The following is a 23440-nucleotide window of genomic DNA, read 5'->3' on the forward strand; positions in this document are numbered from 1 at the left end:
TAATAAGGGCATCCCCTTGGCCTGTGGAATTAATTCTCAGTTCCCCTATTTGGGATTCTGGGATGCTCCATCATCTGGCTCTACCTTCCTACCCAACTTAATCCTCCACTAGTTCTCTATACTCCCTGATCTCCCATTCAGCTCAATGCCATGGTCCTCTGAATATACCTCCTTAAAAACCTAGCTTACCTCTTTCAGAAAGTGGACAGCAGAATGCCTTCCTCTTTGATTCTCTAGAAACTGATGCTGATGGAAAGCCCCTTGAGTACAAGCACCTCATCCACAGGTGGTACTCATTAAGTGCTTGATGGTAGTTCAATCCTACCCTATTCCTAATGTACTGGTTATTTTTTAGTTATTCAGTCTTTTCAGTCATGTCTGCCTCCGTGACCCCATTTGGGGTTTTCTTGGCAAAGATACAGGAGTGATTTGCCTGCCATGCCTTTCTCCAGTTCATTTTACAGATGTGGACACTAAGGCAAACATGGTTAAGTGCCTTGTCCAGGGTTACACAGACAGTACGTGCCTGAGACCAAACTTGAACTCATAAAGATGATGAATCTTCCCGAATACAAACCCAGTGCTCTAAATACTGGGCTACCTAGCTGCCCTTATTTTTTAGAGCCCAGCTCAAACAAATAGCTTTTCCTGGTTTCCATAAGCCAGAAGTGATTTTGTATATCTTTGTGCATGTTCACATTTTATTTTAGTAATTTGTGTCTATACATCCTACCTGCTAAACCCAGGTCCTGCTAAGTAAGGGGTAGGGGCTTTCTCATAATCACACAATATGTTTCCCAATTTCCCAAGTTACATCTTGTCACGCCACATGTCTCCATTTAGCAACATCCTCATATTCCATGCCCTCATTTTGTCTACCTTTGGTACCCAGAAGAGGTCTCCTTAGTTTCCCAGAATTCTCAGCTTCCTCCAGAAGTCCTTGACTATAGGATCATATTCCTTCATCTCCCAACATTCCCATCTGACCATCCATCCCTCCCATTTGGCAAACACAAGGCTTAACTATCCATCTCATTTTTTATTGAAAAAATGTTAAAATAAATTACACTTGACATTGACTTTGCCAATATTTACATACAGTGTGTTTGATTCCAAGACAGTCAGTGATAGGCAAGGTGGGATCATCAAATGAAGAAAATGTCATGAATATCAATCATATGAAAAGATGAGGACATTCCTTCCCATCCACCTCAAACACTTGGAGTGAGGTGCAGGTAGGTGTGGGGGTGGCATGCCAGACTCCACAGAACAGGGAGCTTCTGGCCATTCACCCCCATGATGGTTCACATTTCTATGGTACTTTCAGGTTTACAAAAATCACATTCCTCACAACAACCCTGTGAGATAGGTAGTGCAACTATTAATAACCCCATTTTATAGATGAATACACTTGAGCTGCACAGTACAAGTGACTTGCCCAGGATCACACAGAAGAGTTATGTGTTGAGGGCTGGGATTAAACCCACATCTTCAGATTCTCCAATCCACTTTTCCACTACAAAATGCTGCCTCCCACCACAGAAGGACACTCTCAGTGTTCAATCCAAGCCCCCCTGGGTCTTAGCATCTGCTGGTGAGCTGTGGGAAATTAGGTCTCTCTTGCATCATCCAGTTGCCTGCAATGGATACTTTTCCTACCCCTAGGAGCAATCAGCAGCTTTGTAGCAATGGGTTCAGCTGAGACAATCATCAACACAGTTTCAAATGGAGTTAAGAGCTAAAGGTTACCTGGCAATTAACCAGGGGGAGGAAGATAAAACTGAGGTGGCAGAGATGGCTCTATAAAAGTGCTCTATGTACCACTCAATCCCCTAACACACGATACTGGCTAAAGCCCTGAGCCATGGGGAAAGAAGGAGGGAGGGAGTGGTCTATTCAGTGCTTTCCATCTAAGATGGCTTAAGACTCACTGATTTATCAGATGGGTTCTCCGGGCAACCCAAACATTTCCCCAGACCCCTTACTTTTGGGATATGGATTTAAGATGCCATCAGTAGCCAACCACAGACTCCACCTATATATACATTTTTTAAAACTGAAAAAACAAAAAAACCACCCTTTTAAAAATACTAATAAAAAAAAATAAACTAAAAACTATCCACAGAGAGCAGAACAGGACTGCCCCAGGGAGACATTGCACAGAAAGTGTCTTGCCCCCTTCTTTCCATCCCAAAGCAAAAGGGGGAATAATTTCCTGAACAATTTTATATTCTGGCCAGGTTCCCCCATTTTCCCTAAAAAAATCAAAACAAAAACAGCAGCTGGGGATTCTAGAGGTTAGGTTGTAGGAAGCACTTACCCAGCACACCCTTCCCAGGCCTATGCATATATATACCTTACTATTTCCCAAGATTCTATGGAAGATCTAAGATCGATGGAAACTGTTGATTGGGAGATGTGGTAGGCAGAGGGGGCCAGGAGACTTGAGCAGTGTTCATTGACCTACTTCCCCATTTCATCAAATGCAGGTAAGGCATGATGTGGAAGATCACCAAACTCTTTGCTCTAGGTAAGGCCTGAAGGAAGCCAGTTTTAATGAGTTAGACATCTCAGAGACAGGGGATAAAGGGGAGAAGATGAGGAAATGTGTGGTAACATTCCCTTGGGGATAGTTAAGTTTCAGGGGGCACATGGAGTGTATTTTGTTATCTAGAGACTTTATATATTAATCCACGGAAACTGGATGGGTGGAATCCCTCTTCCCTCAACCATTCCCAAAGAGTTTTGGCTTATCTAGCTCATCTGTCTCCTGGTCCCACAATTAAGTAATCATTGACTTGTTTCTGGGGTAGCTGAAGGAAAGGGAAAGTCTTCAGGTACAAAGAGCTAAAGTTATGATCCAAGGTCTTCCCCTTCTACTAGAAACCTCAAGCTTTGTTGTTCAGTCATTTCACTCCATTTGGGGTTTTCTTGGCAAAAATACTGAAGTGGTTTTGCCATTTCCTTCTCCAGCTCATTTTTTTCAGATAAATAACTGAGGTTAAGTGACTTGTGCAGGGTCACACAGCTTAATACATGTCTGAAACCAGATTTGAATGAGATGAGTCTTCCTGACTCCAGGTTTGACATTCTGTCCATTGTGCTATCCAACCGTCCCAGAAACCTCAAGCTAGTCGAGTTCAGACCTTCCAAACAAAAAGAGCTACCTGACATGGGTCCTAATCCTCCATATCCCCTGAAGCCCACATTCAAGTCCTTAAGGGTAGGGCATAACCTCTCTTAGCCCATGAGAAGGACCCGTGTGTGAGGGATGGAGGGGGCAAGATGCCAAGCAGATACACAGACCTATCCCTCTCCTAATCATTGTTTCCAAGGGTGGAGGGTGGTGGGGTTGGGAGAAGATGAGGGGAACTAATAGGATCATGGAGCTGGAAGGGAATCTTGGACAGTGCCACCTTAATGCAGGTAAAGAAATGAGGCTGGAAGGGAAATGATTTGCCCATCATCTAGGTATTAAGTGGCAAAAGCACATCTCCTGGACTCCAGATTCAGTCTATGTCCCAATACTCCACACTGCTCTCTCATTGTTCCTTCTGTTTCTCCTTGCAAGGGTAATCCAGAACAAGGCAAACTGTGGGGACACCCTAGACCCCCACCCCCATTGTCAGCAACTCCACAAAGTTCTCCTTTGGGGAAGGCTTGGCTTGAACTGTCTTTATAAAATGTGGACACCACTGGGAGTGTTTCAGTTTGGGATCTGTATTACACATTCAACCTTCGCCTTCTTCAAACCCTTAACAGCCCTTGTCTCATTAGAGTGGGGGTTTTTAACCTGGAGTCTGTGAACTTAAAAAACCCCAAATATATATAGCTATTTCAATAGTCGAATTGGCTTCTATTATAATCCCATGCACAGGTATCCTTTCCACATGGAGACATCATCCCCATGGTTTTGATATATGGCAAGTTGGCATAAGAAATTAATGGGAATTTGGGGAATTTTGTGGAAGCCACAGGATGACATATGAAGGCCTGTAGACAACAAAGAAAAAGTTTAGAAATTATATAGCCTATGACCAACTACTTAGTCCAAATATCACAATAAGGTAGTATTATCAATACCCCATAAAAGAAAAAAGAAAAAATTCAGACTTCTCTGGTATGTAAAGAGGATAAAGATTTTTACGTGGATATTCGAGACCATGGGGGTACTATGCCCCTAGTCCCCAACAATGTGGAAGGGATACCTGTATTTTATAAGGTAATTCTGAGGGGCAGGTAGGTGCCTCAGGGGATAGTGTCAGGCCTGGAGATGGGAAGTCTTGGGCTTCAATCTAACCTCAGACATTTTCTAGCTGTGGGACCTTGGACAAGATGCCAAACCCCAATTGCCTAGCCCTTGTGCCTCTTCTGTCTTGGAACTGATACATAGTATCAATTCTAAAACAGAGGGTATGGGATTAAAAGAAAAAAAAAACAAACAGATAAATCTGAGAACAGGTCTACAATTTTTACCAGACTGCCCAAGGGATCCATGACAAACAAAAAAAGTTAAAAAAATTAAGAATCCCTTCGTGGGTATGGTGGTAGGTGGTGGTAAAGAGGAGCTTGGGAAGAAGCAGCTTGGAACAAATATAAGGTCCGTTTCCCTAGCATCCTTTTATACTTTCCCCCCCCAACACACACATGCCTTTTGCTCACATACTGCCCTATCCCATTAACTGTCTCATGTGTGTTCACCTGGGATCCCCAAGTTGACTTTAAATCATTTTGAGAAAAAGGACAGACGGTCTCCAGTGCACTGCTTTTCAGACTCACAGTCCTGTTGCTGGGCAACATAAACTTTCAGTCAATACCTGCTAAATTGAGCTTTCTCTATATGGATCCTCCCAGGATTGGAGCTCTTTCAGACACCCCAAAACTTGATGCTTTTTTGTAGGTTTGACCATCCATTGACCTTGTCTGGCTCCAGTATCCTTTGTACCCCACCAAAATTACAAATGTAGTAAAAAAGTACAAAAACAAAAACCGGCTTTCAGGAACCGAATCTCTTCCCAACTTCATGATTGATTCTTTTGGCCATCTCACCACTGGGCATATGAAAAAGACACAGTCAATTGTGAAGTTGGCAGGCAGCGCAGGGAGTATGCGTGGTTAGTGGTATCTGGCCAGAGGGGCTGGGAGAACTAAGGTTCCCTTTTCTCTCCGGGTTCAAAAAGGTCCAGGAATCTCAGCCATCACAGGATCCCCCCCCCCCCCCCGGAGGGGAGGGGAAGGAAGAGGCCGTAGGATTTCTGGGATAGGGTGAGGGGCAGAGAGAGGGGTCTCACGTGCCTCTCGGGCTGTTGGCTTTATTATATTCGTTCATCAGCTGTTCATAAGGCACAGAGAGCTCAGATTCTGTGCTGGTAAAAGTGGAGTCATCCGAGGATGGGAATTCCCCCAGGTTCAGGGGCATTTCTGCCTCAGCCTCCTCCCCTTCTCCCTGTTCTTCCCCTTCCTCCCCAGCTAAATTGTCATCCAGAGATGACTTAGAAGTGTCCTCATCGGAGAGGCCCCCTTCCTCATTCACAAAGGTGATGTTGGCATTCTCGAAGATGAGTGGGCGGCAGTCCCGGGCATCCCATGCTTCGCTCTCCTCCTCGCTGATCCGGTCCAGCTGGTTGACAAATACCGTCGTGGTAGCATTGGTGTTGTCACCTAGGGGTCCCTCCCCAGCTTCCCCACTCTGAGACCTGGACACGTGGCCTTTCAGTCTCAGTGTCTGCGATACCTCCTCGTAGCTGGGCACACGGGTTTTGGTATAGATCGCCAGTGGGCCCACAGGGGCAGGTGGGAGGGCAGCCCTTCCACTCTCAGGTCCCACTGCTCTCTCTCCACCTCCCCCACTCGTCTTCAGGCCCTTCTTTCCAATCTGCTTAATCAGGTCATTGTAGGTCTCCTCCTTCTTGGACAAGAAACTGAAAATATTGATGTCCTTGGCACCCCCACTGGCTGCCATCTGTAGGCTCTTCTTGGAGTGGGGGGAGCTTTCAAAGGACTCCTTCCTTCTCCGCCGACGTTTCTTGATGGCTTTGTGGACTTCCACAAACATGCTCACCTTCCAGTTCACAAACAGGGATAGCCAGGCTAGCCCTAAGTAAATCCACAGCTCCACAAAGTAGCGATAGAGGGCATGGTAGTTGGCATCAGGATTGACCCCTGGGAGAAAAGAGGGAGAGCCACAAAGGTCAGAGAAAAAACAGTCAGACTTCTCATTGGACTATATAACTCAGAGCTGGAAGGGACCCTGAAAACGGATTGAGGAAAACCTAATGCACAACTTCAAATTAAAATACATTTTTAGTATTTTATACATAATTATATATAAACATATCTTATATATAATTATATATATTTAAAAATACATTTAAAATACATTAAAAAACAAACTCTCCTTTTTACAAATGGGGAAACCGAAGCAGAGTTTAAAGTGATTTGTCTGGGGTCACAAAATTAATCAATCGAACCCAGGTCTTCCTGATAACAAGCTCAGTGCTCCAGCCAGTGAAGGCATTTGGCTGTCTTCAGGTTCAAAGATCAAACCTCCACTTCTCACCAATAAAAGAGAAGGAAAGAGTTGTACATTCTTAAGAGGAGTAAAGTGCAAAGGACATGAGACTCAAGGATTAGAAGACATGTCACTAACTTCCTGGATGACTTTGGGTAAGTCACTGCACTTTTGGGTCTCATGTATTAAGTGATAAGAGTTAGGCTGACTAAATAAAGGGGTAATTGTGACTCTTCTAGTTTGGACTCATATGATTTTCTCATCCTAAGAGTCATACCTGAATATCCTAGGCTGTAGGTGAGACTAAACGATATGGATAAATCCAAAATGGATTACAAAAATCTATGAATGGGGAAGGGTGGGAGCACAACTGGGTGGCTCAGTGGTTTAACAGCCAGGCCTAGAGATGGGAGGTCCTAGATTCAAATCTGCATTCAGACATTGCCTAGCTGTGTGACCCTGGGCAAGTCACTTAATCCCCCACTGCTTAGCCCATACCATTCTTCTACCTTGGAACCTTGGAATAGTTAGTCTCAATTCTAAGATAGGGTAAGGGTTTAAAAAAAAATCTATGAATCATCCAAAAACCTCACAACTTGGCCTTTGTCCTCTACTCAATCTAAGTCAAGAATGCGAAACTTTTTTTTGATAAGTTATCTCTGTTCTGAGCACCTGAGCAAAGATTTTGTACTCACAGATCTTGGGATTGTAAGGCTCACCATCAACTGCTCAGTACAGATTATGGTGGTCCCTGAAACATTTTCAGAGATTCCATAAAATAGAATTAGAAGACATTTTTTGGCTATTAAAATACTTTTCTACTTTCTATTTATTTGTGAGAATCTGAATTTTCTTCATATGCTTCAGTGAAAATAATTTCCCATAAAATTGAATGCAGAAGCAGATAGGAGAATCCAACTGTCTTCTATCAAACCAAATATTAAAGATATTTGTACAAACATGTAAAAAAATGCCACCCTTTTCACTACATTTTTTTTGGGAAAATAGTTTTTTTTAAATAAAATTATCTATGTTAACAAGTAATGGGCTTTTAATTGTAAGTTTAAAATTAATCAATAAATATTGATAATTAAAAATAAATACTTTAAAAACTGATCAATTTTTATTTCTGGTAAACACTGAAAGATATAATAGACATAATTTTTTTTTTTAAACCCTTTCTATGTGCCTTAGAATGGATCCTAAGGTTTGACTCTGGACAAGTCACTTAATCTCCATTGCCTAGACCTTACTACTTACCTGCTTTGGAAACAATATACAGTATTGATTATAAGACCGAAGTTAAGGGTTAAAAAAAAAAAGAATCAATACTAAGTATTGGTTCCAAGGCAGAAAAGAAGCAAGGGCTAGGTAACTGGGGTTAAATGACTTGCCAAGAGTTACAGACCTAGGAAGTGTCTGAGGCCACATTTGAACTCAGATCTCCTGCCTCCAGTCTGGCTCCCTATCCATTAGACCATCTAGCTGCCTCCTTAATAATTTTTTTTTAAAGAATAAAAAGGGTCCTGAGTCTAAAACATTTGAGAGGTATTGACCTAGTTCAACCTATATCTTAACAAGAATGCTTCTCTCTAACACACACTAATGTCTGCCAGACCTGCCACCTCCCATGGTAGCACTTTGGTCTAAAACAGGATTATTAGAAACTTATTAATTTGTTAGGAAGTTCCCCTGACATAAAGCATCAGTCCGCCTCTCTGCTTCTTCCATTCATTACTTCTTGTTAGACCTTCTGGAGCCCAGCAGAATAAATCTAATCCCCTTTTCCAAAAGGAAATTTGCAGGAGCAAATATTTGAAGGCAGCTTCTCATGTCCTCCTTGAGTCTCCTCTTTTCCAGGCTAAACATCCTCAGTTCCTTTGATCAATTTTCAAGTGGCTTCCAGTTTATCACATCCACATTCATTTTCATTTGGTCCATAAATATTTGCATCCTTCTCCTCCCAGAAGTTGCTCAGATTCCTGCTTTTCCCTTTCTGGCTTCCCACTTATTGAAGAGCCTCACCTCCATCAAGATGCAACTACAGATACCACGAAAAAATTTCTAAATGACCTCTGACTCTCAAGACCCTCTGCCCCAGTCCTCTCTTGTTGCCTTAAGTTTCTCTTAGTTTCTGAACCTGCTAATATTTACAGCTTTGCTTTTAAATAATGTATAAAGGTCCTATCTCCTCATTAGACTATAGAGAAAATTTGGTTCTCCATCAAATGGATGAAGCTCCCTGAAGAAGAGAATTGGAGCAAACTTTTAAAAACTAAAACATTTCCCCCCAAGTATTTATTCTTTCCTTCCTCCAAACAACCAAAAATAAAACCCCTGTGACAACTGGTCAGTCAAGAGGCATTTAAGTCCTTACTCCGTTCCAGGTTCTTTGCTAAGCTCTAGGGACAAAAACAGAGTCAAGCAGTGTAAATTCGAGTTGGGACAAACTTAAAATTTGAGAGCCATCCTAGCAGTGAAACTCAATGACTCAGTACTTCCTTTTTTCCATCCTTCCTTAGGAGTCATCCCTGATCCCTGGACTTGGATGATAATAAGCTTGTTATGTATACTGCAGAGGGGAATCCCTGTGAAGGTACAGGTTGGACTACTTGCCCTCGGAGGTACCTTCCAACTCTTTTGTGTTTCTGTAGAAGCTGTGACTCAGCTGGTCGTTTTCTGTCATCCTGGGTATCTAAAGCTACCCTTTATAAGGAAGTAGGTTTGATGTGGAATGTTCCTTTTTTTCTTTTCCCTGTTCCAACTGCCCTCATTTCTTCTCACTGCTCTACATGTGGCCCTTCAGAAAGGTGCCCACGTTGGAAGATGCATACCCAATTACAAAGAAAAGAAATAAGGAAGCAACAAATGGAGAGTCAATTCAGAAAAACAAGCAATGAACAGATAAAAGATAAAAGTATGTTCTGTACAGGACAAGGGTCAAGTACATTATGAGAGGGGGGTGGATGGGGGTGGCAGGCACTCAAATGATTTCCTGTTGAGACAATGGGGCCAGAGCTTTATCACTCTCTGGATGAGACTAGGAAGAGTGGGGGTAGGTAGAATAAGTGGCATTGGAAGTACTCAAGATTATTTTCTTGGATCATGAGTATATATTCTAAGTATCTAAGCAAAACCTTAGAAAGGTCTCTGGTACCCTTCATTTCTGGGCAGCTAGATGGTATAAAGATGGGATTAATTCTCCCCTACCCATTTTTAGCTTTAATCACCAAAATAGTATACACCCCACTTATCCTTAAGTCTGGGGAGGTCTGTGCTATAGTGGGTGACGAATCAGAAACCCACTGACTGTCCCTTGGGCAGTCCTAAGCAAAACTATACTTTCAATTGGTCCAAGTAAAGTGGAAGGAAGGCACAGGAAGTGATGAAATGAAGGGTTTTTAAAAGTGGCAAGAACTTCCTGTGACCAGCTTTCACCCTGGAACTTGACCTTGAAGGAGCTCTGGCTTGGGACCTTGGACTGCTCTTCAATCTTCCCTTAGAACTACCATGTGGGTGAATGGAAAAGGCTGATTTCCTTTCCTGGCTTTTCTGGAGTTTCTAGCCTCCAGAGAGGCCCCTTGTCTTGATGGAGCCCTCAAAGCTAAAATCCTTGCCTCTGAAGCCCTGCCTGGTTCAGACCAGGTCAGAGTAAATATCTACTCTTTCTCATTTCCTTACTTTCACTCTTTCCCTCTATTTTATAAATAAATTGCCATAAAGTCATTCTGACTTGATTAATCATTTCTGTCAATCACACTCATAGAGTCCAACCCTTTAATTTTTAGCCCTTACAATGGTATGGCAGATAGAGGCTGGATCTAGAAGTCAGGGAGATTCATCTTCATGAGTTCAAATCTGATCTCAGACATTATTAGTTGTGTGACTCAGGACAAATCATTTCACCCTGTTTGGCTCAGTTTCCTTATCTGTAAAATGAACTGGAGAAGGAAATGGCAAACCATTCTAATATCTTGTTGTCAAGAAAAGCCAAAAAGGGGAAAGGGTCTTGCACAAAAAAAAATCTATAGCTGCTCTTTTTTTGGTGGTAAAAATTTGGAAATTAAAAAGATATCCAGCAATTGGGAATGGCTGGGCAAGTTGTGGCATATGATGGCAATGGAATACTATTGTGCTATAAAAGAATGATTTCTGAAAGATCTGGAAAGACCTATGTGAACTGATACAAAGTGAAATAAGCAGAACCAGGAGAACATTGTATGCAGAAACAGCAATACTGTGGAATTGATCAACTGTGATAGACAGCTATTATTATTATATTATTACAATGATCCAGGACAATTAATTCTGAGGGACTTATTACAAAGAATGCTATCCACCTCCAGAGCAAGAATTGTTGGAGTCAGAATGCAGATGAAAGCACACAATTTTTCAGTTGTTTATTTGGGTTTATGTTTTGGGGTTTTGGTTTTATTATTCACTTACAAAAATGAACAATATGTTAATATGGAATCACCTGCCAGCACTGGGAGGGGGAAGGGAAGGGAGATAAGTTTGATTATATAACTTAGGAAAACTTGTTTAGAAATTTTTTATTACCTGTAATTAGTTAGTAAATATATATTTTAACATAATTACATACATAATTTTAAAAAGAAAGAAAATCCCAAATGGGATCACAAAGAGTTGGATATGACTGAAAAACAACTGACCACGCAATTTGTGGCAAGATAAAAAAGCTCCTCTAGCAAAGGACTCCAAGATTTCTTTTCATATCCCTTAGTAGGCTTTAGAACCAGGTCCTGGCATTCTGTCTGAGAGATAAGGGAAGGTAAGAAGGAAAGGCAGAAGAAAGGGATATCAAAGGAAGAAAGGAAGAGAGAGAAGGAGGGAATGGGGAATCTGTCCAATCATACCTGAGGAGAGGGGAGGGAGAGAGAAATGAGATGGAAGTAGATGAGGAAAAAATAGGAATATAAAAGTTTGAGTAGGGAAATGAGGAAAGTGTGAAGAGAAGAAAGCAAAAACAAGAATGGAAGTAAAGTAGGAGATCAGGATCAAAGGAAGAATGTGTAAGAGAAAGAAGAAACCAAGAAGAAGGAAGAGTCAACTTACCCGCTACAAAGTCTCCAAAGCCAATGGTGGAGATGGTAATGAAGGAATAGTAGAGGCCTTCAATGTAGTTCCACTCCTCAGTCACCATGAACACAAAGGGAGGGATCACTAGGTGCACTAGCACCCCCCAAATGATGAAGATGGCTGTGCAAGTTATCTGAGCCTTCCTCTGTTTAGGGGTAGAGAAAGAAAATAAGGAAGTTCAGTCTATTCAAGACCTAGAAAGTCAAGGACAAAGATTCCAGTATGCTCTGAAAGGACTTACCCAGCCTGGTCTACAGAATCCCAAGAAAGTTATTGGTAAGTGATAAATCTCAGGTGGAGAAGCCCAAGGTAAAGAAGCAGGCAGAGGAATCTCCACCTCTTTATTCTCTGGACTACAAATCCTATGCTAGCATTTCTGTTCTCAGCCTTGATACGTAATATGGCACATTCACCTTCTTCTTTACCATCCCTTCCTTCAAAACTGAGTTCTTTCTGCCCTTTCACATCAATTATTCAAAACCTGGATTGTAGAGTTCTAACTCTAGAGTCAGAAGATCTGGGTTCAAATCCCAGGTCTTCCAGGGAATTTTATCTTTCCAAGTCTCAGTTTCCTCAAAGGGATTGGGCTAGACTATCTTCAAGCTCTAACCTTTTATGATCTTCCTACTCCTGCCCTCAAAATGGGAGGTAAGTGTGGGTTGAGGTAAGTGTGGGTTGCTCCCCAGGGACCAAGCAGGGAATGGCAAAGGGGGTACCTCTTTACCTAGTTCCCCAGGCATGCCCCAGCAAGGAGACCAGGCTCATCAGGCTTTCAGGAAGGGAGTCCTGCAGAAGCATACATACCAGGCTCACACCCCTCTTGGTGAGGAACTGCCCCAGTCTTTTAGCTCGTCCCCCGAAGAACTTCCCCAGGGCACTGATCCAGGTCAAGCAGAGGGGAACCCCAAAGAGGCCATAGAAAATGCAGAAAAGGCGTCCGGCAGGTGTCTTGGGGGCTACATTTCCGTAACCTTTGGAAAGAAAAAGGAGTCAGACAAAAGTAATCCCTTTTTTGTAAAAGGATTCAGTGGGAAAAAAAGAGAAAGTTTAAGAAGAATATTGATGTGATAGGAATGAGTTGAGAAGTCTCCAAAACCTGATAAATTCCAGTCCCTTCCTCCCCTACAATAGCTCACGGCATACCCAAGCCTTCCGGGATTTACAGTTTGTGTTCACTTCTGTCTATCAGAACCTCTGGCTAAGATTTAATCTCAACACCTGCTGTCAATTATTTATTTTGACTAATTATCTCCATTCTCTGGTGGAGGAGCTCCTGGAGGATAGGGACAACATGTTTGCCTCTGTCTTCCAAATAAATGCCCAATCTTAAATTCAGTAATTTTTGGTGAGTTGTGTCAGACTCTGGGAAAAAAAGCTCTTTTCTTGGGAGTCCACAGGAGGGCATTGAAAGGGCAAAGGGTGACTAATCTTTTTGTCTGGCAATTGAGAGCTCCCAAGACCTTGTCTAGTCCTTGGATAGCCCTTCCTGGAAGCTCAGCTGATGGGATAGAGGAATGGATACATCTGAAAGATCCCCAATAACCAGGAAGGCATGTGAGGCATTGCTCCTCAGCCTAGATGCAGAATGACATACCAATGGTGGTGATGACTGTGGCAGCAAAGATGACAGCATTTGGCCAGTTCCAATTATTGAAGGTCTGGTTCCCTGTGATAGCCACACCCTGCCCAGCAGCATCAGATACAACCTGGAGGGAGAGAGGAGAGAACAAAATGGTGAGAATTCAAACAAGAAAGGAAGGAATAGATAAGGGGAGATCAGCCTCAAGGGAAGAGCCTTACAGGAAGCAAATTTCCTACTCCAGATACCCAGAAGTTTTTTTTTTTTGGGGGGGGGGGAGCTAAAGAGCCTCATCATTTCCCTTTGAGGCTAGCAGACTTAGCTCAGAGCTGGGAATTTCCCAGCTAGGTGGTAAAATTATTTGTTATTATGGCCATCCCCACTCCCATTTATCCTACTTCTAGTTGCTAAATCAATGAAGTTTCCACACCACAAGATGGATTTTTAATATGGTGGAAAGAGTGTCAAGTCAGAAGGTGGCATGCTACAGAGAACAATGTATGCTTATGGAACCAGTTCCTGGTATTACAGTCAATAAACATTTTTTAAGCACCTACTATGCTGTCAGAGACTCTGCTGATTGGGGGGATACAAGGAAAGGCAAAAGACAGTCCAGGTTCACATGTATTAAACACCTACTAGGTGTCAGAGACTGCTGAGTAGGGGGATACAAGGAAAAGCAAAAGACAATCTCAGCTCACATTTATTAAGCACTTATTAGGTGTTAGAAACTGTTAAGTAGGGGGATTCAAAGAAAGGCAAAAGATGGTCCCATTTCTCAAGGAGTTCACAGGCTAGTGGGAAAACAACTGCAAACAGAGATGTACAAATAAGATACAGACAGGATCAACTGAGGATAATCAATAGAGAGGAGGCACTAGAATTAAGAGGGCTAAGAAAAAGCTTCCTAAAGTTGGGGTTTTAGCTGGATTTGAAGGAATCAGGGAAGTCAGAAGGGGGACATGCAGAAAATTCCAAGCAGAGGGGATGGATAGTAAAACAAACAAACAAACAAAAAAACCCAAACCAAATAGGGAGACAGAGTGTTTTGTTCAAGCGACAGCAAGGAGACCTGAATCATTGGATCACAAAATATTGTTTAAAATGGGTAGTATAAAGTACAAGAAGACAAGAAAAATAGGAAGGGGTCAAGTCATAGAAGGCTTTGAATGCCAACAAACAATTACAAACAAATGAGAAGTGATCTGGTCAGACGTACATCTTAGAAGAATCACGTAGTAGCCAAGTGGAAGAGGAACTGGACTGGGAGAGATTTGTGGCACAGAGACCAACCAGGAAGCTATTGCAATAGTCCAGGTATCAGGTGATAAGAGTCTTCAAATCTTGTCCCCGATTGTCTACTATCTGTGTAACCTTGGACAAATCATCTAACCTTTAGGCTTAGTTTCCTCATTTGAAAAATGAGGAGATTGGGACAGATCAGGTCCTTCACCGGACAGATAGCCTTTAAGGTGTCCTCTTTCCCTAACCCCTTTTAGTGCTAGATCTAAGATCAGACTTCAGCTCTAACACTTAACTAACTGGACAGACCAGTTAACATTCCTATTTCTTATCTACTAAAATGGAAGATTTTATTACTTGCACCAGTTACTTCACAAAAAATCATGCGGATATCACTCTGCAATCCTGAAGGTACTCTATTAGAGAGAGCTGTCACACACAAATATCACTGATATTTGCCTTTCGGGAAGGATCAGAAGTAAGTCCTGATAAGATCAAAGGTCCTTACTTCTGGGCTAGGAGAAAAGAAAGGTTTAGAAGGATCACAAGATTTACAATCTAAAAGTACCTTAGAGATCATCTAGTCTAACTAACCCTCTCATTTTCCTTTAATAATAAAAATAGCTCACATATATACTTCTGTTGTTGGGTCATTTCATTTGTGTCTGACTCTGTGACCCCGTTTGGGATTTTTTTTGGCTAAGAAATTAGAATGGCTTGCCATTTCCTTGTCTAGCTCATTTTACAGATGAGGAACCAGAGGTAAAGAGGATTAATTAAAAGATGTGCCTATGGTCACAAAGCTGCTAAATGTCCGAGAGCAGATTTGAACCCAGGAAAAAGAGTCTATTTATTGATTTTGAGTGCCCTAATTATATTTATATAGCGTTCATTATGTGTCAGGCACTGTGCTAAGTGCCTGATAATTATTATCTCATTTGGTCCTTCTTATAACAACCCAGGGAGGGTTTAATCCATTTTACAAATGGAGAAAAGGAGGCAGACAGGTCAGGGTTATACTATTAGTACTTGTCTAAGATCATATTTGAACTCAAGTCATCTTGACTCCAAGCCCATTGCGGTATCCATTATACTTTCTGACTATTTCTAGTAAGGGAATGTTGAGTCAAGGACCCAGCAGGGTAAGTCCCAAATGAGAAAGGAACAAGATCTACTCCTGACTCTAGTCCTGGGGTCCAAGATATAAGCCCCACATCCTCCCTCATCTCATTTGCAAATAAAGTAACTCGGGGAAAGCCTTCAGCCTCGAAGACACTGGCTGAAACATCTAGATGGGACTTTAATGAAGGAAAAGGCGAGGTTAGAGGGGAGAAGGAGATGGAGGGAGGGGTGTCAAATTCAGAGCCCAGGATGAGATTGCACAGAACTTTTATCATTCTTCTCCCACTACCACACCCCTAGCTTGTGTCAGCTCCAACTCCACTGACGTTTGTTGGGGAAAAAAGCAAAAGGGTGGATTTGTTGGACTGGAATGTGCAGTTTAGAGATACCGTGAGGGAATCCATGTAAATGGATACAGTATGTTCTTTAAAGAATTTTCCAATTAGATGTGCTGGTCCAACAGGCCATCAACACTGTCTATCATCCATTCCTCCACAGAGACACAATGGTTAGGAAGATATGAGCAGGGACAAGGGGAGGTGGAAGACAGGCAGAAAATAACTGAAATATTTAAAATTATATTTACATTATTTAAATTTAATTCTATTTAAATTTATTAAGTTCAATATAATTTAATATATGTGAATATCATATAAATAGTAATTTATTAAATTAAACCTTGTTATTGTCCAATTTTTTCAGTTGTGTCAGACTCTTCATGACCCCATTTGGAGTTTTTTTGGCAAAGAGACTACAGTGGTAGACCATTTCCTTCTCTAGCTTATTTACAGATAAGGAAACTGAGATAAATGGGGTGAAATGACTTGTCTAGAGTTATACATTTTGTAAATGTTTGAGGCCATATTTGAACTGAGGAAGATGATTCCAGGCCTGGCACTCTTATCTGCTGTACCACCCTAGCTACCCTGCAAATTAAACTTATTATATAACATTATATTAAATCTGATTTAACATAATATATAAATGTATTAGAATATATACTTATATATGTAGAAAAATAAAATGTTCCCTGTCCTCAGGAAGTTCACAGTCTACTTTAAAGATGTGACAAGACATAGGCCAAACAATTGAGGAAAATATAAATGGGTGAAAAGTGAAAGATGTTTCAAGGTTTGCTTTGGGACTGGTCAGAAAGCACTAAGTACAATAAACTGGGCTTTTATACCCTGGAAGATGGAGGGAGGAACCAGTCCAATGCTTGGGGCAAATGATGCAATAGAGAGAAAGCAAAACTGCTCAGCTGTGAGTTTCTTTCTTCTCTATCAAAGAGAAGGATCTTCAGAATGGAAAGGATAGAACAAATATGGTTAGGAGGAAACTGAGGTCCAAGATAGGTGAGAAGATAGCCTTAATTTAAATCTCTAGGGCAGATGACTTCCATTCTAGGGGACTTAAAGAACTTGGCAAACATGACCAAAGAACCACCACTTTCAGTGATCCTCAAGGAAATAGAAACCTGGATAAGGGCCAGAAGGTAAGAGATGGTCAATTTAAATGACCCAATTCACTGCCTGTTTGTCTACTCCTCCCTCCTTTCCTCCCCCAAACTACAGACAGGTAAGATTGATTCCTAGGCAAAATTATAACTTAATTAAACATCTTTGAATATTTAGTCTTAGTGTTGATCAATAGAAGCCAATATGGGTTCACTGAGACAATTTCTTCAGTTCCTGATGGGATTTCACTGAAATGATCTATCAAGAGAGAATAAAACCTTTCCACATTTTACTAGACAGTCTTTATGCCAGTGTCAGAAATTGCACTTCTGGCTTCACTTTTCACTCTCTACTTTTTCCACCAGCATCTTTCTCACCCTGGAGATGCCTCCACTCGTCAGTCTTCTCTTTCAACTGTCCAGTTGCTGATTTGGACCAACATTTCATGAGGCACACGAAAGAGTCTTCACTACCAACTCCATTCCTAACTTTTGGGACTTTTTCATCTCCTCCTCATCTAGCATCCCTCACCCCTGCACAGTGATTCCTTTGCTATCCAGCTCCTCTTTATTTGCTGTCTTTTCCCATTAAAATGTAAACTCAGTGAGAGTCAGAACTGTCTTCCTTTTGCTTTTTTTTTTCTGTAACCCTAGCACAGTGCCTAGAACAAATATACATTGAATAAATGTTTTATCTATAACTGTGTGGCCAAGCTTCTCATTATGAGCGAGGCTGGTCCTTGGATGAATGATACACCCACATTCCACTGCCAGGCCTGTATTTCCAGCTTGCTAGGACCTGTTGGTACTCTTCACTGGCATGGTTCCTGAGGATCCAGGACTATAATGAGGCACCAGAGGGAGGACTTTAATAGATTTCACTACGAACAAGTCATGCCAAATGTGAAGATGGATGGTTTAGTGGAATGAGCACTGGATAGTCAAAAAACATGGAGTTTAGTCTTGTGTGACCTTCGGCAAGTCACTGAGGCCCCTTCCTTTGTAATAAGATTTCTTAATTCCAAATCTACTGCCCTTACCATTAAATCAGTGTTTTTCTACCCTTTTCACTTTACCAAGTGGTAGCTACTTGTGTGGTCGAATAGGATTGAGTACCATTTATTTCCTTCCTGCCTTGGTCATAACCCAAAGGAAAATGCCTATAGGCCAGGTCCTGGTATCTGAGCTTTATTTATTTGTTTTTTAGCACTTTGTACCTTGGTTTAAATGAAATTAAATTAAATTACATTTCTCCCCTAAGACGAATAATGCTTCAATTTTTTAGCAGTCACTTACATGTTAGTATAAATAAATTTCAAATCATTTCTCATAGCCTATTTAGTCCAGAGTCAGGGTGATGATAGAAAGAGAAAATAAAAGAGACAATTAGCCAGTGGGAAGGAATAAAGGGAATTAAGAGAGACCACTGAAGACATTTAAGAGATATGGTACAGAAGAAATATAATCAAAGGATGTGTGTTCAAATTTTAGCTCTACTTTAGCTTACTATGTTAAGTCACAAACCCGGACGTTATTTTCTTTGGCTCCATAAAGAAGATACCCAATTAGATAGCATGACTCTCTACCCACTCATGGACATCAGTTGCTTTCTGATGTTCCTTATATGGCCAGATTTATGATTCTATGACTATTTCAAGGGCTTCCTTGCCCTTGGCAACCTGACTGCTCATTTGACCCATATCAGCACACAAAGCAATTTGCTTTATAACCCCCTTCAGCCCCTTTCCTTATCAGTCTGGCACAGGCTTTACTCTCTCTATTCTCATTTTTGTCAGTACAAGGTTCTAATAAGGCCCCAGAGTTTGGGGAGGAGTCAGGGATGAGAGTCCCTGGAAGATTTTAGCCCTGTGAAAGTCACTTCTTTTTAATTTTTTTTAATTTGTAATTTAATTTTAAATCTGTCCTTTTAATTTTTTAAGCCGTTGTTTTTCTGAGGGGTGCCACAGTTTTCATTCTAGTGGATGGATGGAGTCTCTTTGTGGACACACAGCTTCCCAAGAAATTGGGAATATAAATGTATTTTATATATAAATATATTCCCATATATTACATATATGAGAATAGTTATTCTCATATATCTTTTATACATATGAGACTAACTCATGTTATGATCAATCCTGGCCCAGGGGTGAGTGGAACTTCAGAGGAAGATGGAATGAAGAAAAAACCCTTTCAGGAGCATTTTGAGGGATTCGATTCAACAAGGATCTTAATTAACTACCTTCTTTATGCCAGGCAGTGTGCTAGTCAAGGGGGATAGGAAGATGAGGAACAGATATACTTCCTGCCCTCAGGGAACCTAAAATTCCCAGATCATAAGCTTAAAAGCTGGAGGTTTGGTCTAAATGTTTCATAAAGAAACTGAGGCTTAAAGAGAAGAGATGCAACTTGTTCCATGGCATGATCTATGGAGTGCCAAGTAGGAAAATAAATACAGTACAGGAGTAAATAGGAGAATAAATACAGTAGGTCCCCCTTATCTATGGTTTCGATTTCCCCAGTCTCAGTTAGCATCTGCCCAAGGAGGTGGTCTCTGGAAGTCAATTTTTCTGCTTTCACTTGAAAGATTTTTTTTTAAGGTAGAGACAGGGAGATTGAGAGGCCATGAAGTGTTAAGTCAAAGGGCACAAGTAGGGAGAGAGAACATATTAATATACAGCAAAGTTAACAGGTGATAAAAGTTAAAGCAAGGGGTAGCTAAATGGCTTAAGGGACTGAGAGACAGACCAAAAAGATGGGAGGTCCTCTATTCACATCTGACCTTCCAAGCTGCGAGTCCCTGGGCAAGTCACTTAACCCCTACTGCCTAGCCCTTATTGCCCTTTTGCCTTATTGGTTCTGCCAGTATTGGGTCTAAGACAGAAGGTAAGGGATAAAAAAAAAGTTAAAACAAAAGCTATCCATAGTTTCAGACATGCACTGGGGAGTCTTGGAACATATTCTCCCAGGATAAGGGGGTACAGTACTATATAATATATATGCTATATTTTGTTATTACTGGATTTAATGTTGTTAAATCAAACTTTATTATATATGTATGTATACATAGAAGAAAATCACATTATAATATTTGTATAGCCCAATGGAATTGTTTGTCGGCTCTGGGAAAGGAGAAGAAAAGAAAATGTATCATATAAACCTGGAAAAATATTTTTTTTAAAAATTACATTATATAGGGGGTCAGCAGGTGTTCGCTTATATCCTGGAATATGGGGAAGAAAACATACATTTTGTTTAGTCATTTTTTAGTCACATCTGATTCTTTGTGACCCTATATGGAGTTTTCTTGGCCAAGATTTTGGAGTGGTTTGCCTTTTCTCTCTCTAGTTCATTTGACAGATGAGGAAACTGAGGCAAACAGGATTAAATGACTTGCCCAGAGGCACACAGCTAGTGATTTGCCATTTTTTTCCCTCCAGCTCATTTGATAGATGAGGAAACTGAAGCCAATAGGAATAAGTGATTTACCCAGGGTCACAGAACTAGGAAGTATCTGAGGTCAGATTTGAACTCAGAAAGATGAATCTTCCTGACTCCAAGTCTGGGATTCTGTCCACTGTGCCACTTAGCTTCCCAAAGTACCATGTAAATGTGACCCACGGTTACCAGTTTTTTCCTCAGCTGCCAAGGGAACCTATTTATCATTCACACTCTACTTGTAATATAGGATTTAGAGCATGAAAAAAAAACAAAACAAAAAAACCCCACAACTTTGGAGTTCATCTATTCTAACCATTTTACAGAGAAGGAAACTAAAACTTGGAGAGGAGAATTGACTTGTCAAAAATTCAAACATGAAGAAAATAGCAAGCCCAGGACTAAAACCTATGATTTGGCTCCAAAATACAGTGTTCTTATACCACATTGCCTTTGTATACATAAAGCATTTGATAAATGCTTTTTCATTTATTTTGTTTCATTTCATTCATCTGTTTCATATTAGATTTCAAGCTCCTTGAGGGGAGGGGCTGTATCTTGCCCTTTATTGCATCTTTAATGTTTATTGTTGAGCATGTGCGTAGTAGGTGCTTAAAAGGTTACTGAATGAATCCATCTATTCCTCCATCTATCCTGAACAAGAATGTCTTGACTACTGCTTCAATCTTGGGGAATTACAGCAAGACAGCTAGTATCTTGGTGTAGCTTAAGGAAGACAAGAGAGACACTTTTAGAAGCTCTACTGAAGATTGGGGGGAAGGCAGCTTGGAGGTTTGGTGGATTGACCCAGGCCTGGTGTTGGATTCAGATCTGGCCTCAGATACTTCCTAGCTGAGTGACCCTGGGCAAGTCACTTTACCTCAATTCCCTAGCCCTTACCATTGTTCTACAGGGAAACCAATACTTAAGTATCGATTCTAAGATAGAAGGGAAGAAGAAGGAAGAAAGAAGAATGAAGATAGAAGAAAGAAGAAAGAAGGATGAAGGAAGAAGGAAGAAGGAAGAAGGAAGAAAGAAGAAAGAAAGAAAACAAAGCCACATAAGACATCATGGTTCAGATCTTAGTTTTGTTAACTGTGTGGGAAGCTAGGTACGATGGCCCCTTCTGTACAGACCTTCAGTCTAGTCTTTATTCAATGTTCCTTCCATTGGCACCAGACTTTCTCTTGGAATGAAAGAGGTAGCAAGCTTTGCAACCTTCACAGTAAAAAAACGCTCTGTGAGGCTAGACAAGGGTGGAGGGTAGAATTTGGGTGTGGAATAAACCGGTCACAGTCAGACACCCTCGAAGACAGTTTGTCCTTGCCCCAGCCCAGGCCTTGAGGTTAGAGAAGCTTCCCTCCCCAGGAAAGGGTCCAGCCAGTCCCATTCACCCAAAGCATTCTTTAACTTGGCTCTCAGAATGACACAAATCAATATTTTCATTTTCTGCACAGGCCTGGAGTTGGCCGAGGGATGGGAAAAGGGGTAAGAGGGGGACCTCAAGACAGGCTAGGCTTAGTTTTTATTTTTGGAAAGAGTTCAGACTCCTTCCTTAGTTTTCCAATTTTCTTTCAAGTGGCAGGGGCTAAGTTTGGGCGTGGGGTCCTCTAGCCCCTGCCACAAGACGAAAGAGGGGTTAAAAGGGACTCCCAATTAGTCAAATCTGTTCACTCAAAACTCTTAGCTGGAGTGTAGTCAACCTCTTGGAGAGGTAGGATTTATGCCACTGCCATGGTACCACAGGGCCAGCCCTTTCCAAAGCCAGCTCCCCAGAACTTACAGACACATCGATACAAGGTCCTGGGAATACTGGTTTTAAATTCAAGTCTTCCTATGTCCAAAACTAGCATAACACCTTTTTTCAGTCATATCTGACTCTTCATGATCCCTTTTGGAATTTTCTTATCAAAGATACCAGAGTAGTTTGCCATTTTGTTTCCCAGCTCTTTTGACAGATGAGGAAACTGAGGCCAACAGTTTAGTGACTTGTCCAGGATCACACAGGTGGCTAAGAGCCTGAGGCTGGATTTGAACTCATGAAGATGAGTCTTCTTGTTTCCAAAACCAAAGCTCTATCCACTACACCACCTAGCTGCCCTGGCTCTAATATTACCTGTGGAAATATAATACTCAGGACAAGATAATATACTGATTCCCTACCTCAAAGAATGATGTGAATAAATTCTCTATAAACCTTAAAACCCTGGTCAAATAATTTCATCTCTGTTGACCTTAGTTCCTTCCTCTGTAAAATTAGGAGGCTGAACTCAACAAACTCTAATATCCCTTCTGGCTCTAAATCTGAGGTTGTGTGATTCAGATCCTTTCTAGAGTTGTTGATAGACTACCACAGCTTGGCAGTGGCAAAAATGGGATCAAAACCCAGAGGGCAATCACCGCTCATGTCCCCACAGCACACTTCATTTTCCCATGGAGACAGGGACTGTGTGAGGCATGACTCCTTCATAATGCCAACAGAGGTGGGTAGGTCCACCATGAAGCCTTTCCTTGAGGATGAGTCCCTAACACAAATTTGTAAAGCAGATTATAGACAAACTATCTATCTATCCATCTATCCATCCATCCATCTATCCATCTATCCATCTATCTATCTATCTTATAAACTATATTTGTATATGTATATAAACTATATATATGTATATAGATATAGATAAACTAAGATTTAGAGAGGAGGAATTATTTGCCCAACCTTCCCCTACTTTAGCGTTTTGACCCAAGTGAATGCTTAAATCCCCCCCCCCCTTCTATAAAGAAGTCCCCTCTGGCCCAGAACACAGGCCTGAATGTCTCAGGTCTACCATGCTTGGCTCCCCTTACACAGGCTTAGCTCCCTGAATACACGAGGCACCCAAAGGCACCAATTTCTGCAGCTTTGCAGAAACAGCTGCCAGGAAAAACCAAAATGCATATCTTGGCTTGTATGTCCCTAGAGAAGGCAGGCAGGCAAATCTTTCCCTTTCTATTTGTC

At 41.3% G+C, this 23440-nt stretch overlaps 1 protein-coding gene across 2 annotated transcripts in view; it reads right to left on the reverse strand.

Annotated features, from left to right (window-relative positions):
- Positions 1 to 1019: 1019 nt before the first annotated feature.
- KCNK5 (potassium two pore domain channel subfamily K member 5) overlaps positions 1020 to 23440 on the reverse strand; it is a 71751-nt gene continuing 49330 nt past the window's right edge. For both annotated transcript variants that reach the window (XM_001370193.3, XM_056818170.1), the window contains exons 2-5: positions 13206 to 13317; positions 12416 to 12582; positions 11588 to 11756; positions 1020 to 6162 (exon numbers count right to left, since the gene is read on the reverse strand). In XM_001370193.3, coding sequence (XP_001370230.1) covers positions 5288 to 6162; positions 11588 to 11756; positions 12416 to 12582; positions 13206 to 13317 — 1323 coding nt within the window. In that variant the 3' untranslated portion in view covers positions 1020 to 5287. The remainder of the gene's footprint in view (positions 6163 to 11587; positions 11757 to 12415; positions 12583 to 13205; positions 13318 to 23440) is intronic.

Source organism: Monodelphis domestica, chromosome 2, assembly GCF_027887165.1.
Source record: "Monodelphis domestica isolate mMonDom1 chromosome 2, mMonDom1.pri, whole genome shotgun sequence".
Lineage (NCBI taxonomy): Eukaryota > Metazoa > Chordata > Mammalia > Didelphimorphia > Didelphidae > Monodelphis > Monodelphis domestica.